Below are 15253 nucleotides of genomic sequence, written 5' to 3'. Positions count from 1 at the left end.
TGCATTTGTCACAGCCCTGATGATTGTCGCAGTACTAACGCTCAGCAGTTAACCTGATTTTGATAGTGAAACTTAGCAGTGCAGCAAAAGAGGCATGCCTATAAGAAGCAAGGATGCTGAGGGCCACCAGAGCCCAAGTTAGAATTACAGATTGGCCAAGCATCGCCTGAGCGTCTCCTCCTCTGAGAGGCTGACCTGCTCTGTGCTCCCACCATGACCTGCACGGACTTCTGTCTTCCCACCCTAGCATGCTTTCACTCTTTATTTTCTCATGATTTTCTGCCTTGTTAGGTAGATGAATTTTACATGCACCACAGATGTTTACTGCATGCACCTATCAATAGAAGGCACCTATTATTTGCAGTAGAAGGCACTGCACTAGGTTCTGGGATATAAGAACAAATAAGACATTGGTTCTGCCCTCGTGGCATGTCCTGGCCTGCCATGAAGACAGAGAGGAAAACAGACATTTTACATTGAGAGGGTAGAGCTCAGCGCAGCTGACCTATTTGGGAAGCAAGAGGGTGGCGAGAGGAGGGGAGGACTTGGGAGAGAGCTGTTCTGCACCACACTGGATAATCACCGTCCAGGTTCTCCGTCTGTCATTCTCGCCGGTCAGGAAGAGGGCCCATGATGTGCAGTATGCCAGTGGTGAGATTAGAAGTCAGGGTTTAGAGGCTACTGATGTATCCTGTTTTTGCAAACAAGAAATACTTATTAGACATCTGCTACAATAGTAAAGGCTAATTCTACTTACATTTAAGTAACACTTTATAATTCAGGTGCCCCTGGAAATCGTGGCTCATTTTGCAAATGAGGACACTAAGGCAGGTAACTTGTTGGGGTCCTTAAAAGTCCCAATTACACCATTTAGAGCTCAGGGTCCTGATTCCCAGTCCAGCACACTTTCCAGTAATCCATCCTGCCTGGACCTTGTTTGAGACCCTACCTGCCTCTGAAGGTCCTACAGTCTCCAGAAGAGTTTCCATTCACTTTCATGATAGGTGTGGGGAAGAGTCACATCGATTTAATCACAGTCCTTGGTTAGGATGAGCCAAGTGGATGTGTAAGATCCTCCTTTTCTCTGGCTTGCTGTTGGATAATTATAAGGATGAACGACACACGATAAAAGTGACTTTTCAGGGGGTACCATCTACACTTGACATCCCAGCTACTAAGCAGATGCTTGCTGACTCACAGCTGCCGGTGTAGCCAGCCCTGCATGGTGATGTAATTGCTGTGGGATACAGGAAGATGGGAGGGGGAAGAAGAGCCTGGGGTCCTGCTTCTCTTGCCAGGATTCATTTGTCTGCTACAACTTGCAGCCAAGGAAAGGATGCTGAGTCTCTGGGGCCAACACGTGGAAATGCTGTGGCTGCAGGCCAACCTTATCTTTTCCATTTTCTGAGGTTTGGAAAGATTTCTGGCTCATGCTAACCTCCCATTGATTAAATGAGATAATGTATGTAGAGGCCTTGGCACATAGTACATGGCCAATAAATGGTAATCTGCGGTAATAGTAATAATTACAGTAATAATGGCCTTAATTCCCATAGTAATAGAGAAATAATTATTTAATAATCATAGTAATAATAAATATGATAATATTATAATAATCAGTGGTGTGGGGAGAGTAGTGCATTGGGAGGGAGGCTTCCAGTGGGAAAGAACTGTATCAGTGATGCAAGAAAATAAAAAGCAGACTGTGTGGGAATGCGTTGTACTCTCCCCACAATTTTGCTGGCAAGCTAAAACTGCTCCAAAAAGTAAAGTCAATTATTATATATAAATATATTTTATTTTATTTTATTTTATTTTATTTTTTGAGACAGAGTTTCACTCTGTCGCCCAGGCTGGAGTGCGGTAGAGTGATCTCAGCTCGCCGCAAGCTCTGCCTCCCATGTTTACACCGTTCTCCTGCTTCAGCCTCCGGAGTAGCTGGGACTACAGGCGCCTGCCGCCACGCCCGACTAATTTTTTGTATTTTTAGTAGAGACGGGGTTTCACCGTGTTAGCCAGGATGGTCTCGATCTCCTGACCTCGTGATCCGCCCATCTCAGCCTCCCAAAGTGTAATTTTTTTTTTTTTTTTTTGAGACGGAGTCTCGGCCTGTCGCCAGGCTGGAGTGCAGTGGTGCCATTTCGGCTCACTGCAACCTCCGCCTCCCAGGTTCAAGCGATTCTCCTGCCTCAGCCTCCTGAGTAGCTGGGATTACAGGTGCCCGCCACCACACCTGGCTAATTTTTGTATTTTTAGTAGAGACGGGGTTTCACCATGTTGGCCACGCTGGTCTTGAACTTTTGACCTTGTGATCTGCCCACCTCAGCCTTCCAAAGTGCTGGGATTACAGGTGTGAGCCACCGCACCTGGCCAGTTTTTTGTTTGTTTGTTTTTTTTTTTTAATGAAAGAGAGAACAAAATCCCAGACTGATGATTAGTTGGTATTATTGTGTTTCAGTTCTCTAAAGACAATGCACCTCCTTTTTGCGTGTACCAGGTGGACCAGCTTCCACCATTTTTAAATGGCCTCATTGGCTGTGCAGATACTCAAATGAGTCACATGTTAATGAAGAAGTAAAGTTTGCTGGTAGGATGATAGCTCCAGTGTCTCTTTATTTACCACTGGGTGTTGAATGCTGGTGAAACTGACCCAGGACATGGCTGGGCACAGAAGCTGTAGGTCTTGGGCTCTCTGTGGTCTCTGCACAGAGCTAAGCAGCCACATCATCTCCACTCAGCATGGCTGCAGTGCGTATCTTGGCTGCGAGCAGCCCCTGGGAGGGTGCCCACCACGCCTCAGGCCTAGTGAGAGCTCTCCAAATCCACAGACCAGGGCAAGTCTTGTCCAGACATTGCCAATGGGTTGGCTTCCTTTCCTTTGCCTGATGCAAGGTTCTCTTTTCTTTGAGTAGGAAAATGCCCAGATAATCAGAGAAGTGGAAGTGGACAAGGTCTCCATGCTCTCCAGGGAGCAGGTGGAGGCCATCAAGCAGCTCTGGCAAGATCCAGGCATCCAGGAGTGTTATGACAGGAGGAGGGAGTACCAGCTGTCGGACTCTGCCAAATAGTGAGTACAGAGCCCAGCCTGGCTGCCCGCGGTGCTTTCAGGCAAGCTCGGCCACACTTCAAAGAAGCTTCTCGCTGAACGCTGCTGAAATGCGGTGCACAGCGGCAGCGCTACCTGCCTCCGCTTTTCCGTATCCCACCTGACCTCTTGGTGCCATCTCTCACCACCTCCTAAAGCCGTCAGTCACTCTGTGGATCGCAGACCTCTCTTCCCGCCAACACCCACCTGCTCTCGCTGTGTTCTAAGCCTGTCGTTTCCAGTGAGAGACTCAATCAAATTTGAGGTCCCTTAAGTGGGACTGATCTCCTTTGGAGTGCTTAAATTACCTGATATAAACAAGAAATACCCTTGCTTTTGGCTTCGACTTTCCTCCTCTCTATATTCCTCTGCCTTTCGGGTTTCCCCATCAGAAGACAGCCGGTCCAACTGCCCTAAAATCCTAAGTGAAGTTTAGAGCAGCGGGGCCATTGACCCATCAGCCGCTGATCTGGTGCTGCCCTCTAGTGGCACAGGCAGGCTGTGCTCCCAGCGCACACAGGAAGCTCAATCCTTTGTTTATTGGCCGCCTGGGAAGGCCTACACACTGTATTTTGGACCCATACAGCTCAAGTTTTAATTCATTAATCCTTGAAGGTAAGAAGATTTCTATTTAGATGTCCCGGCATGCAAGCTGTCTCATAGAGATGACAGATTTTCACTTTCTTAGGCATTTCCTGTTCACATCTGTAATCCCAGGGACTTGGAAGGCAGAGGTGGGAGGATCGCTTGAAACCAGGAATTCGAGACTAGCCTGGGCAGCAGAGCAGACCCCGTCTCTGCAAAAAATACAAAAAGTAGCTGGGCGTGGTGGCCTGTGCCTGTAATCCCAGCTACTCGGGAGGCTGAGGCGGGAGGATGTCTTGAGCCTAGGAGGTTGAGGTTACAGTGAGCCTTGATTGCACCACTGCAATATAGCCTGAGTGACAGAGTGAGACTCTGTCTCAAAAAAAGGAAAATTTAAATAAATAAATAAATAATATCCCAGGGTAGTGCCTCCTCAGTCTGGCCACTGGGCAACAGTTTGATATGGGTCCTTCTTAAAGTGGCAATAACTTCTGCTTCTGCAGCTCAGCTTTCTCACGTGTCCCATATCATCTTCCATCCCCTGAGGCTCAGGAATCCCTTCCCCGGATTTGCCTCCTTCCCTTTGGGTACCACTGTCACCCTCGGAGCAGGCATTGAGCTGGACAAGGCATTGGGCAGGAGAGGAAGCCAGAAGTGTCGCGTCCTGTGGTTTCAATGGCCTTTCTTTGGTGTTTATCCCGGGCTGAGAGTTTAATGTCATTAATCCAGGTTGGCACAACTAATCTAAGTACAGGAATGTTTAGGTGCAAAAAAGCCTCAAGGCAGGAAAATAAACCCCAATAAGGTGTTAGATCAGCATAGAGAGGTGGAAGAAGGAAAGAGTGCCACGGACGGAGGAGGGTTTGCCTTTGACACCTCAAGGAGCCAGGAATAGGCACGACGTTCCTGAGCCATAGCTGAGGTGGCCTGAGTTAGCTGCCTCTGTGAAGTCCTGGGGATTGGCTAGGGCTCTTGATATAGATCCATTTGGGGAAGACCCACCAGACCTGCTACAGAATTCAATGTAACCCTGAAAACCATGGGAGCAAGGCCACTGACATGGACGAGGGGCATGGCTAGGGTGGTGGTCAGAGCTGTCACAGAGAAAACAGCGTCTCCTGAACCCAGTTGCCCAACCTTCCAAACCAGCAGGACTCAAGGTACTTGCTCATTTTCTCCATCTGAGCCAGCGGTTTTCAATCCCTTGGCTAAAAAGGTCTGCTTGCGATGCGCCAGGCACTGTGGTAAGGGCTGCAGGTATTAAACAACCAATGCTCTCTGCTCTCAGAGAATGTACAGTCTGGTGGAGCAAGTCAGGTATAAATCAAATAATTACACATCAAAGTACAGCAAAAACAGTGATAAGCCCTGGGACTGTATCTGGGTAGGGAGGTGGGTTGTGGAAGGCTGCCCCGGTGCTTTGCTTCTGGAGCTGAAGGCATGTGGTGAACAGGGTTTGCCTGTGACCTCTTGGTTAGCCTCCATGTGAACCTGCTCAGCCCCTGATCCTGTGCTGGGACAGGGCAGGGCTGGTCTCAGCTTGCAGGGGGCTCTAGCTCTGCATCTCCAACTCTTTTGTTAGCTAGGGCCTGAGTTACAATGTCTTTTAGAAAGGCCTTAAAGTTGTTGTGTTTTTTTTTTTAAAGGATTCTCTTATTTTACTACAGAAAAAAATATATATATGTTTTAAGCTCAGGGCTTCAATATATGGCCAAAAATAAGTGAAGGCAAGTTTTGGGTTATTTTTGGAGATGTATAGTTTCCCAGTGTCTTCAACAGGAAAACTTTTTCTTGTTGCTGTTGTTTTGAATTTCTCCTCGGCCTGTTTTACGTCTGTGTATTTTCTTAGAAACTCTATTTAGTTCATTGAGCAAAGCTTTGGAGAACAGCATCTCCATTATATAATGTTCTTGGACAAGGGTGAGTGGGAGGGAGAAGGGCCTCTGGAGGGAGGATGACAGATGGGGCGTTGGAGAGAGCCATTTCCAACATCCTGGTCCCTCCAGCCCCACTGTCTCCCTCGCTGATCAAATAGAGGCGATGGAGCTTAGAACCCAGGAGCCAGAGACGGAGTGCTCTGCAGATGTCCCAGAAGGCTCATGAAAGTCCTTCTGACCCATATTGTGTTCAAAACAGTCATAGGAAGGATGGAGAAGCCTGGCCTGGCGCTGGGTCTTAGGAAAGTCATTGATGGAATTTATGTGTCTCTGTGGGGCTCACTGTGAGTGGGGGGTGACTTCCTTTGAATAGGATGGACATTTCTCCCTTCTCTAAGAGGAGACTCAGTTCCTCGTTCTCTGATATACAGTTACCTGACTGACATCGACCGTATCGCCACACCATCATTTGTGCCAACACAACAAGACGTGCTTCGCGTCCGAGTGCCCACCACCGGCATCATCGAGTATCCATTTGACTTGGAAAACATCATCTTTCGGTAAGTCTGTCCCCCTGATGTACCATGAAGAATCCGCCCAGGTGTGGAAGGCCCCAGATGGATTCTTAAACGTGTTATTGCTAAGCAGGGATTATATCTCTTAGGACAGAGTGACCCTCTCTGCTCGTTGTATTTAGAACTGTGGTAGATCTCAACCCTAGAATGGAGAGGAAGTCACCTTCCTATTACCCTTGGAGAAGAAGGGTTTCCTTACTGGAACCTGGAATGGTTCTTATGTGTAACACACACACACACACACACACAAATGTATATACTTCTGTATCCCACAAATTGAATATAGTGATTATCGATGTCTTTTCCTTAAAGGTGAATAATATTTCCTTTCTCCTCTATTTTCTCCTCCAAGATTTATCCTTAGAAAATTAAGAATTTATACAAAAATGTGTATTAAAACTATAAAGAATAATATATACAAACTAACAGCTGTGTAAAAATGTATGCATTTCTACTTACAAATATAGGGAATACTTTTAGGATGACTTCAGTGAATCTTCACTGCATTTAGTTATGGTAAAAAGTGAATAATATAGGGCATATACGTAGCACTGCACATTTCAGAGCACTTTTATATCCACTATTTCCCTTGTTCTTCCTAAAAATTATCGCACATGATTTTCTAGTTGAGACAACACACCAGTCCTCCCACATCCGGGTCCTGTCTGATCCCGTTATAGCTCAGTGCTTCTCTATCCAGAATTGCTGTGTTTGGGGAGCCCTCGGGTCCAGCCCCTCAAAAATGTCCCCCATCTATATTAGCATATCCCTGATTTTGATAGTAGCCCCCTGTGCGCCCATGAATTTCTCTAGGCCTTTTCACAATTAACTGCTTTTTGCCGTGTCCAAAACCTCTTAGAGAGAGGCTCCCAAGGATTTTGTTTATTTATTTTGTTTTAGAAAAGACTTTTATTTCTTCTAAGTTTATCCCAAGGATTTTGTTTATTTATTTTGTTTTAGAAAAGACTTTTATTTCTTCTAAGTTTATCCTTCTTGGACTGTGAAGAATGGGTTTTGCATTACTTTCTAGAGTCTGCTGAATGGGTTTAACATCATCCACCAGTGAAATCTATTACTTTACAACTCAGAGCACCTCTCCCAGTGGGATATTTCTGGCTGAAAAATTCTGATCTTTGAAATTGAGGCCTTTATAGAATGGCTTCTTCAAGCTCAGCCTTTTGACAGTTGCAATGTCCTGTTTCCAGATGGTTCCCTGCTGTGATAGCCAGCCACGAACATGTCATTGTGGGAGTGGTCGCACCTCCAGGACATGGTTCAAGGACAGGATTGAATTTTTCATTTTCCTTCCTGCACTTTTCTGGACAACAGTTCTGGGTGGTTGGCCTGTGGGCCACCTAAGCACATCGACCCAGTGTCTTCAGGGACTGGTGTGTGTGTGGTGGGGCGGTGAGGTAGGGGTGGGTGAGGGTGACTTGGCAGCTGTATCTGGTCCATTATGTGTTTTCTTTGGCTCACTTGGTGTTATTAAGAATCGTTTGAGCTAACACATTAGATACCTTGTTTCTCCTGAAAAGGCAGAGGCTGTGGTCATGGCGAGCCTGCGTTTTGTTCTGCAGAGCTTGGCAGCAGGTATGCGGCAGGTTTCCCTGCAGACAGGGCCCCCGGCTGTTGTGCCGTGTATGTTTTTATACTTTGGGGAACCCACTTGCCTCATTCCCATAAACTGCCTGATTCCTGGAGCATTGGAGCTCGTGATCCCTGGGCTGCGAGTTGCTGAAATTTTTCCCAGAGACACAGATAGAGGCTTTGGATTTCTGTGCTGGACAGAGGACACTTGTAGGTTTTTATAGGGAACAAGAGGTGGCATCCAGAGAATGCAGAAAGGATTTACGGTAAAATAGAGGAGCCACGAAAACAGAATAGGCTCAGGTCCTGAGTCCAGCGTGGGGGACCCGGAAGACAGCTGGCTACTCTGTCCCTCTTGTGTCTGGTATCCAGGGGCTCTGCAGTGGTCGCCAAAGAACCCAAGTGGAGGTTTGCATTTTCTGCCTGGACACTGGTTAGCTTCCTAACCAGCAGGCTCCCCAAGTCACCTCTGCATGCCTTCAGAAATGTCATTTACATTCTCTGCCTTCTTTGCCAGGAAACATCCAGTGGTCCCTCATTGCTTAAAGCAGCAGCATCAAACATTTTAAAACTTAGGACCTCTTTTCTGTCTTAGAAATTATTGAAGACCCCAAAGAGCACTGGTTTCCATGCTATAATAATTCATGTCCTTTTCCCCTAAAGTGTCATGTATTCCAACCTTTGAAGGATCTGTGTTTCTACACAACAGGATGGTGGATGTTGGTGGCCAACGATCGGAAAGACGGAAATGGATTCACTGCTTTGAGAGTGTCACCTCCATTATTTTCTTGGTTGCTCTGAGCGAATATGACCAGGTCCTGGCTGAGTGTGACAATGAGGTACGCTAGGCGGGAAGTTTGGGTAGCTGTGGAAGCCAGAGCCCTATTCTGTGGTTTCTAAGGCAACTAGGTCAGGAAATAGACCCTCGTCATTAGGTTCAACAGTCTTGCTACTCAAAGTGTAACCTGTGGACCAGTGGCACAGGCATCACTGGGATGGCTTGTTAGAAATGCAATCTTACTGAATCAACCCCAACCAGCGACATCAGAATCTACATTTTAACAAGACCCCAGCTAATTCAAATACGTATGAAAGGCTGAGAATCATGAGCCTGGAACCCGGGTTCTAAACTTGAATGCACACTGGAGTTCGCTGAGGGACTTAATGAAAACCTGGTGCCTGAGTCCAACCCCAGAGATTCTGATTGAATTGGTGGTGAAGGGGGCCTGAGTGGGGGGAATTTTAAAAAGCACCCCAGGTGAATCCACTGTGCTGTGAAGGTTGGAACCTATTCAAAAGCCTAGGTTCTCATCCTTGGTGGCATAGTGGAATCTCTTGGCAAGCGTTTTACAAATGCCATCTCTTGGACCGAACACTAAAATTTCATGTTTACTGAGTTTAGGTTGAGGCTTCTTTCGAGAGTCCACTAGGGATTCTGCTGCACTGCCAATGCTGAGCAGCACTATCTCTAAAACACTTTACCTGGGCACAGGCTTCCTAACCTCCATAGGCCCATGGTGCTCCCGAATTAGATCCCTAGTGGAACTGGGGTGGGCAGTGGTGCTGGATGCTTGGAGCTGTTCTGGGGCTGCCTGGGATTGCATCTGCCTTCACGTCTCCTGGGAGGGACTCCCTCAGGGCAGCTGGGATGGATCCAGCCTAGTCAGGCACGCATTGTCCCCTCAGAGTGGCCATAACACTGGCTGTGTCCAATTGCATCAGTGGGAGCTGCCCTGAGAGTGAAGAGGACCCTCAGACCCTCACAGCCACCTCTCTGTCAGGTTGGGGACAGTTGCGTTGGAACACTCATGCCCTCCTTATCATCTTTTCCCCTGAACTTGCACTAAGACCTCTTGACCTTTTAGAAAAATGTCTTTTGTTTCCAAGGCATGAAAGTAAATCAATAAAGGACTCAGTCCAGGATTAGGCAATAACTGAACAAATTGTATCTTGTATTTCTTGAGAGCAGACTTTTCTCTGAGGAGCACAGCTTATATTACCTAATTAGTGGAGGATTAACCCATTTAATTGTGTCATTGTGCAAAGAACAGAAATCTTGGCTGCCGCCCAGCTCTCTCAATTGGAGATTTTTTTTTTTTTTTTTTTTTTGTTAAGACATTCAGTTATCAATATAAAAAAAATGGCTCCAAATTTGTTTCAGGAATTATTTGTGACATTCCTCAGGAAACTCAAAAGATTAGTAAGGTGCACAAGGGACCAGTATCTCAGCCCAAAGTGCTTAGAAATTAACACGTTCTCCTCTCTTAAAAATCACAAAATATTTGGAGAAAAATTAAGTGGTTGCCACTCCAGACTTTCCCCTCCTGGTTGTAGATCTGTATTATGTACACTCTGTATACTGTCTGGGAATTTTTCATATACTTTATTTCCTTGGAGATCATTATCAATAAGATAATAATAAATTTTAAAGCTTTAATACATTCCAGATCGTAATTCCCCCAAAGTGTATGGAGTGGCAGAAGGAGCCTGGGTGTCTGGAAGTTGTGGGGAAAGAGTGATTGATGGCATGGCCCTGTGGAGTGTGTGTGCTGAGCTTGGATGTTTTTCACTCTGATCCCTTCCTTCCCTACAGGGAAGTTCTTATTTCTTTCCTCTCAGAAATACTTGAGAAAGAACGGAATGCTATCTAGAACAATTATTGTCACAGATAAGATTTGTTTGTGCCCTGTCTGCTCTCAGTAAATTAGGAGCATTTAGTATCTTCTTGCCAATGTCTGACATGTAGAAATTATCACTGTCTTTCTATGTAACCTTCCCCAGGTCCCACTATTACAGGGGTTCGGGAAAGTTATTTAAATATTCCAGATAAGGCCGGGCATGGTGGCTCACGCCTGTAATCTCAGCATTTTGGGAGGCCGAGGCAGGTAGATCACGAGGTCAGGAGATTGAGACCATCCTGGCTAACACAGTGAAACGCTGTCACTACTAAAAGTACAAAAAATTAGCCGGGCGTGGTGGTACACACCTGTTGTCCCAGCTACTCGGGAGGCTGAGGCAGGAGAATCGCTTGAACCCAGGAGCTGGAGGTTGCAGTGAGCCGAGATCGTGCCACTGCACTCTAGCCTGGGCAACAGAGTGAGACTCCATCTAAAAAAAACCAAAAAACAAAAAACAAAAAATGACGTTCTGAACAACAGTATGCTCACCCATCAAACGGGCCACTGCTCTGCTTATAAAGTGTGGCACAGGGTGGGTTCACAGTAGCACTGCCTCCCGTCTCTGCCAATGTCTAGCATTCCTGGGGCAGAGGCCTTGCTGGAAGAGCCTTGTCATTTGACTGCTGAGGCCCAGTCTGGAAGCCCATAACCAACTGAGGTGGCCGTGTCAGGTCTGAAGTTGGCACTTCCCTCCTTGGTAATTCCAGTGATCACATGACACAGGAAATTTGTCAAATGTGGGTAGGAACCTTCCTTCTCCAAGTTGCACCAAAGCCTTTCTTATTTCCTCCCTGTGAGTTTTGGGCTGGAGAAGACCTGGGATGCAACAGGAGAGGCGACCCAGAAGGGGAAGGTTGGTAAGAGGCTTGGGGAGGGGCAAACAGAAGTAGGAGGCCTGTTGCCTTGGGCTCCACATGCTCACCAGCTTCAGCAGACAGTGGTCCAGAGACTGCAGCTGGGCAAGGGAAGAGATGGATGGACTGGCAATGTGCCATGTTGTTTCCAAAATATTTCCTTTCTACTTCATCCCAAGTCCCTTGTTTTTCACTTAGAACCGCATGGAAGAGAGCAAAGCCTTATTTAAAACCATCATCACCTACCCCTGGTTTCTGAATTCGTCTGTGATTTTATTCTTGAACAAGAAGGATCTTTTGGAAGAGAAAATCATGTACTCTCATCTAATTAGCTATTTCCCAGAATACACAGGTAAGTGTCTATCTTGTGGACGGTATTTCTGTGTTGATCTTGTCTACCTCCTGGGCATCAGTCTAGAGTTACCACAGCAAAAAGGGTCTCCCTGGTCTGCCTAGAACGCCCTTTCTCCCTATTCCCACCTTCAAACAGAAGCTCTAGTTGCACCATTGTGTGTTTTCACCGAAGCACCTCCACACACGCTTCCCTCCGTGCTGGGAATATCCTTGCCAACTCCTTTCACTGCCTCCACGTTGTTCTCCAAAACCCAGCAAAGGCCTCCCCTTCTCTGGGAGCATTTCTGGCCTCCCCTGCCCATCCGGTCTGCAGTAGGGGTGCCTCCTCCTTTCTGCTCCCTTGGCAGCCTGATCCCCGCTTGCTCTCTTGGCCACATCACGCTATGTCGTATCCTCTGCTCACTCAGCTTTCTTCCCAGTTGGCTCCGTGAGGGCAGAGATCTGCTTGATTTATCTGTGCATTCCTCGTGCCAGCTGGAGTACCTGGTGCTTCTTATGTGTATGTTAGACTGTGGCATCCCTTTTCCCAGACACATGGCAGACTCTGAAGCTCTTTATACATAACATGTCCAAGGTAGGAGAGTCTCATGCCCTGTTGCTAATTGTTTCTGGTACAGGAGATCTCAAACATTCAGTTTGACACTGATATTTAGTGGATTCATGTTTCAGCTCTCTTCTTTCCCCTTTTACTAACCATACCGGCTGTGCAGTATAGCGCCCTCGAGCTTTAAAATCAGCCTGATAATGTTAGTTCCCACATTCTTCCTTTTATCTCTCCTAGACCAGAGCTGTCTGTCCATATGTGTTAGCAAGGATTACTTCTCTTCAAAAGTGGTCCAAATCAGACAAATTGGGTCACTATGTTTAAACAAATCGCCATAAAGTACAATTTTTAGATACCAGAGGACATTTTAAAATATGACTATTTTATGGGTTCATGATGAGATACCATAAAAATAATGCTGCAGGTAAACTGTTCCCTAGAAATAAAGATCAAAGCAGGATCTCAAATAAGAACAAGAGTACATTAAAAAATGGTTCTTGGGGCCAGGCACAGTGGCTTACGCCTGTAATCCCAGCACTTTGGGAGGCCAAGGTGGGTGGATCACCTGAGGTCAGGAGTTCAAGACCAGTGTGGCCAACATGGTAAAACCCCGTCTCTACTAAAAATACAAAATCGCTGCACGTAGTGGCACGCATCTGTAATCCCAGCTACTTGGGAGGCTGAGGAAGGAGAATTGCTTGAACCCCAAAAGTGGAGGTTGCAGTGAGCTGAGATTGCACCACTGTACTCCAACCTGGGCTACAGAGCAAGACTCTGTCTCAAAAAACAAACAAACAAACAAAAATGGTTCTTGGGAGGACATGGTGTTAAGTCTGTGTCTTTATTCCCCTAATTGCACTTGTGACTAGGACCAAAGCAGGATGTCAAAGCTGCCAGAGACTTTATCCTGAAGCTTTACCAAGATCAGAATCCTGACAAAGAGAAAGTCATCTACTCTCACTTCACGTGTGCTACAGATACAGACAACATTCGCTTTGTGTTTGCTGCTGTCAAAGACACAATTCTACAGCTAAACCTAAGGGAATTCAACCTTGTTTAAAAGCTGCTGCCCACTCCTCCCCCATAACAGAAGATGTGATTTGCAAACTCCTTGTTTTATTTGCAAGTGCTTCTGACATCTCCAGAGCCAGCCCCGTGCCAGGCACTAAGGACGCCATGCAGATCGTGGAGACAGAGATGGGTGATGGAACTTGGAAGACATTTGAGTTTACCAAAATACTTTAAAAGTCCTTGCATCCCAAATTGTTTTAATAATTATTTTCTTGACTTTTGGCTGTAAGATTTTGTGTAATTTTTGAATTTGGTGTTTTCTAGAATTTTTAAAGGCCACTTTGATTTAGTTTTAAATTTCAAATATGTTTAAAAATAGCAATTAAAATTATGTAAGCAAGGAGCCTGTTTATATATCATGCCTTGAAACCTCTAGAACTAATTGGTGACTTTTTAAAAAATGCTAATGAGTCTGAAGCTTTTTATTAAATCTTGTAATTTAGAGACATTTTAAATTTTCACCTCATGCTGAAGGCTGACTCCTTTAACTTGCCACCAAAGATGGCAAAGTTTTTTTTGAACACTTAGTTCTTTTTGTGTGTTAATTTTCTAAGCCAAATTAATAGATATACAAGTATATCTAACTTAGCTTTGCCACAATTTGATCACCACGAAGCCAAAGCTGGCATAGAGTAATGGGCTGTAGAGAGCATGTATGTTGTATTGGTGAAAAATGTGTGTGTGTGTATATATACATTTTTATCCCCAATGTATAGTATATGACTAGGTCTTGTAAACGTATGAAATGGCTAAAAGCCCACACTGTTTGACAAATGTTATGTAACCCTGCCAAAGTTCTGATGGCCACTACAGATTTGCTGTTTGAATTATGTATGCTGTGCCTTTCTGAGGAGGCTAAGAATATACCATTCTGCTATTATCATTGGGTTATGTTGTGTTTCTTAGAGCTCATGGTTGACTGATGGTTCTGCTCCTAAACAGGAAAATGCTGTGGCCTTAATAGTAACTCGGAAACTTTCTTAAGATTCCTCCTTTCAAGGCAAGTCTGTACGCATCATCGTGGCATGCTGCAGTTCCCTCAGTAGCTGGCTGGGTGAAGCAGAAGGAGATTCCTCTGGGAAGTAAGAGTGCTCCACACTAAAGGCCCAAGATGGTTTTGTGCATGTGTGCACACATGCCTGTGCGCACACACACACCATTTGGGGATATAAGGTATGAAGTGTCTATCTCAAATCAGTCTATAAAATGCACCTCGGTTGGCTAACATACTTTATGGAACCATGCGTCCCCATTCTGTGGGAACAATTCCAAGTGCTGAAAAAGACAAATTATTCTGATATGTAGCGATTCTACAATAGCAACATCTAACTTTAAAAAAATGAATCCTTACTCAAGAGATCAATGCAATAACAACAACTTTTGTGGAAGTTCACAGATTGATGTTAAAATTTATCTAGAACAGTAAAGGTCCAGAAATAGCCGAGACAATTTTGCACGAGAACAGAGAGAGGGGAGTGGAGCTCTTTAGGATATCTAGAAGCACAAACAAAATACAAGACAATCCCCCTCCCCACCCATGATGGGCTAGAGGCTATGGACTGGGTTTCACTAGCCAATTAACATAAAAAGGGTTCAACAGAATCCAGTAATTGGGGAAATTAAACAATGAAGAATTCCATTTCTTATTTCAAGCACTTTCTAGCATTGAGTTTTTGTTATAGTTGGCTGACCACTTAAAGCATACAAGAAAATGATGGCTTTCCATATTCTAGTTGTAGGAGGGCTGTTAAATAAGTCATTCAAAGGGTGGTAACAATATTTTCTTAAGGCGTGGAAAGGCTAGACTCTCAGTATCAGAGGTGAATTACCTCTGCCAATGTTGATTCTGCCAGTAGAAAATTCCCTCCTGGCCCTTCATTCAATATACTCATTACTTACTGGGGAAATGAGTCATGCGGAGTTTTCTAAGGTTAAGAGGCAGAATGTCGGTGGTTAAGAATTCACTAGGTTGAGACCATCCTGGCCAACACGGTGAAACCCCATCTCTACTAAAACTAAAAAATACAAAAATTAGCTGGGTGT

At 45.4% G+C, this 15253-nt stretch overlaps 1 protein-coding gene across 1 annotated transcript in view; it reads left to right on the top strand.

The window, feature by feature from the left end:
* The window catches only part of GNA14 (G protein subunit alpha 14), a 220631-nt gene extending 206541 nt beyond the window's left edge, over positions 1-14090 (top strand). The window contains exons 3-7 of the mRNA XM_025359602.1: positions 2913-3067; positions 5979-6107; positions 8419-8548; positions 11440-11593; positions 13009-14090. Coding sequence (XP_025215387.1) covers positions 2913-3067; positions 5979-6107; positions 8419-8548; positions 11440-11593; positions 13009-13199 — 759 coding nt within the window. The 3' untranslated portion in view covers positions 13200-14090. The remainder of the gene's footprint in view (positions 1-2912; positions 3068-5978; positions 6108-8418; positions 8549-11439; positions 11594-13008) is intronic.
* The last annotated feature ends 1163 nt before the right edge of the window (positions 14091-15253 follow it).

Source organism: Theropithecus gelada, chromosome 15 (assembly GCF_003255815.1).
Source record: "Theropithecus gelada isolate Dixy chromosome 15, Tgel_1.0, whole genome shotgun sequence".
In the NCBI taxonomy this organism is placed as follows: domain Eukaryota; kingdom Metazoa; phylum Chordata; class Mammalia; order Primates; family Cercopithecidae; genus Theropithecus; species Theropithecus gelada.
The sequence above is the reverse complement of the archived record's forward strand: the minus strand, read 5'-3'. Positions and strand labels throughout refer to the sequence as shown.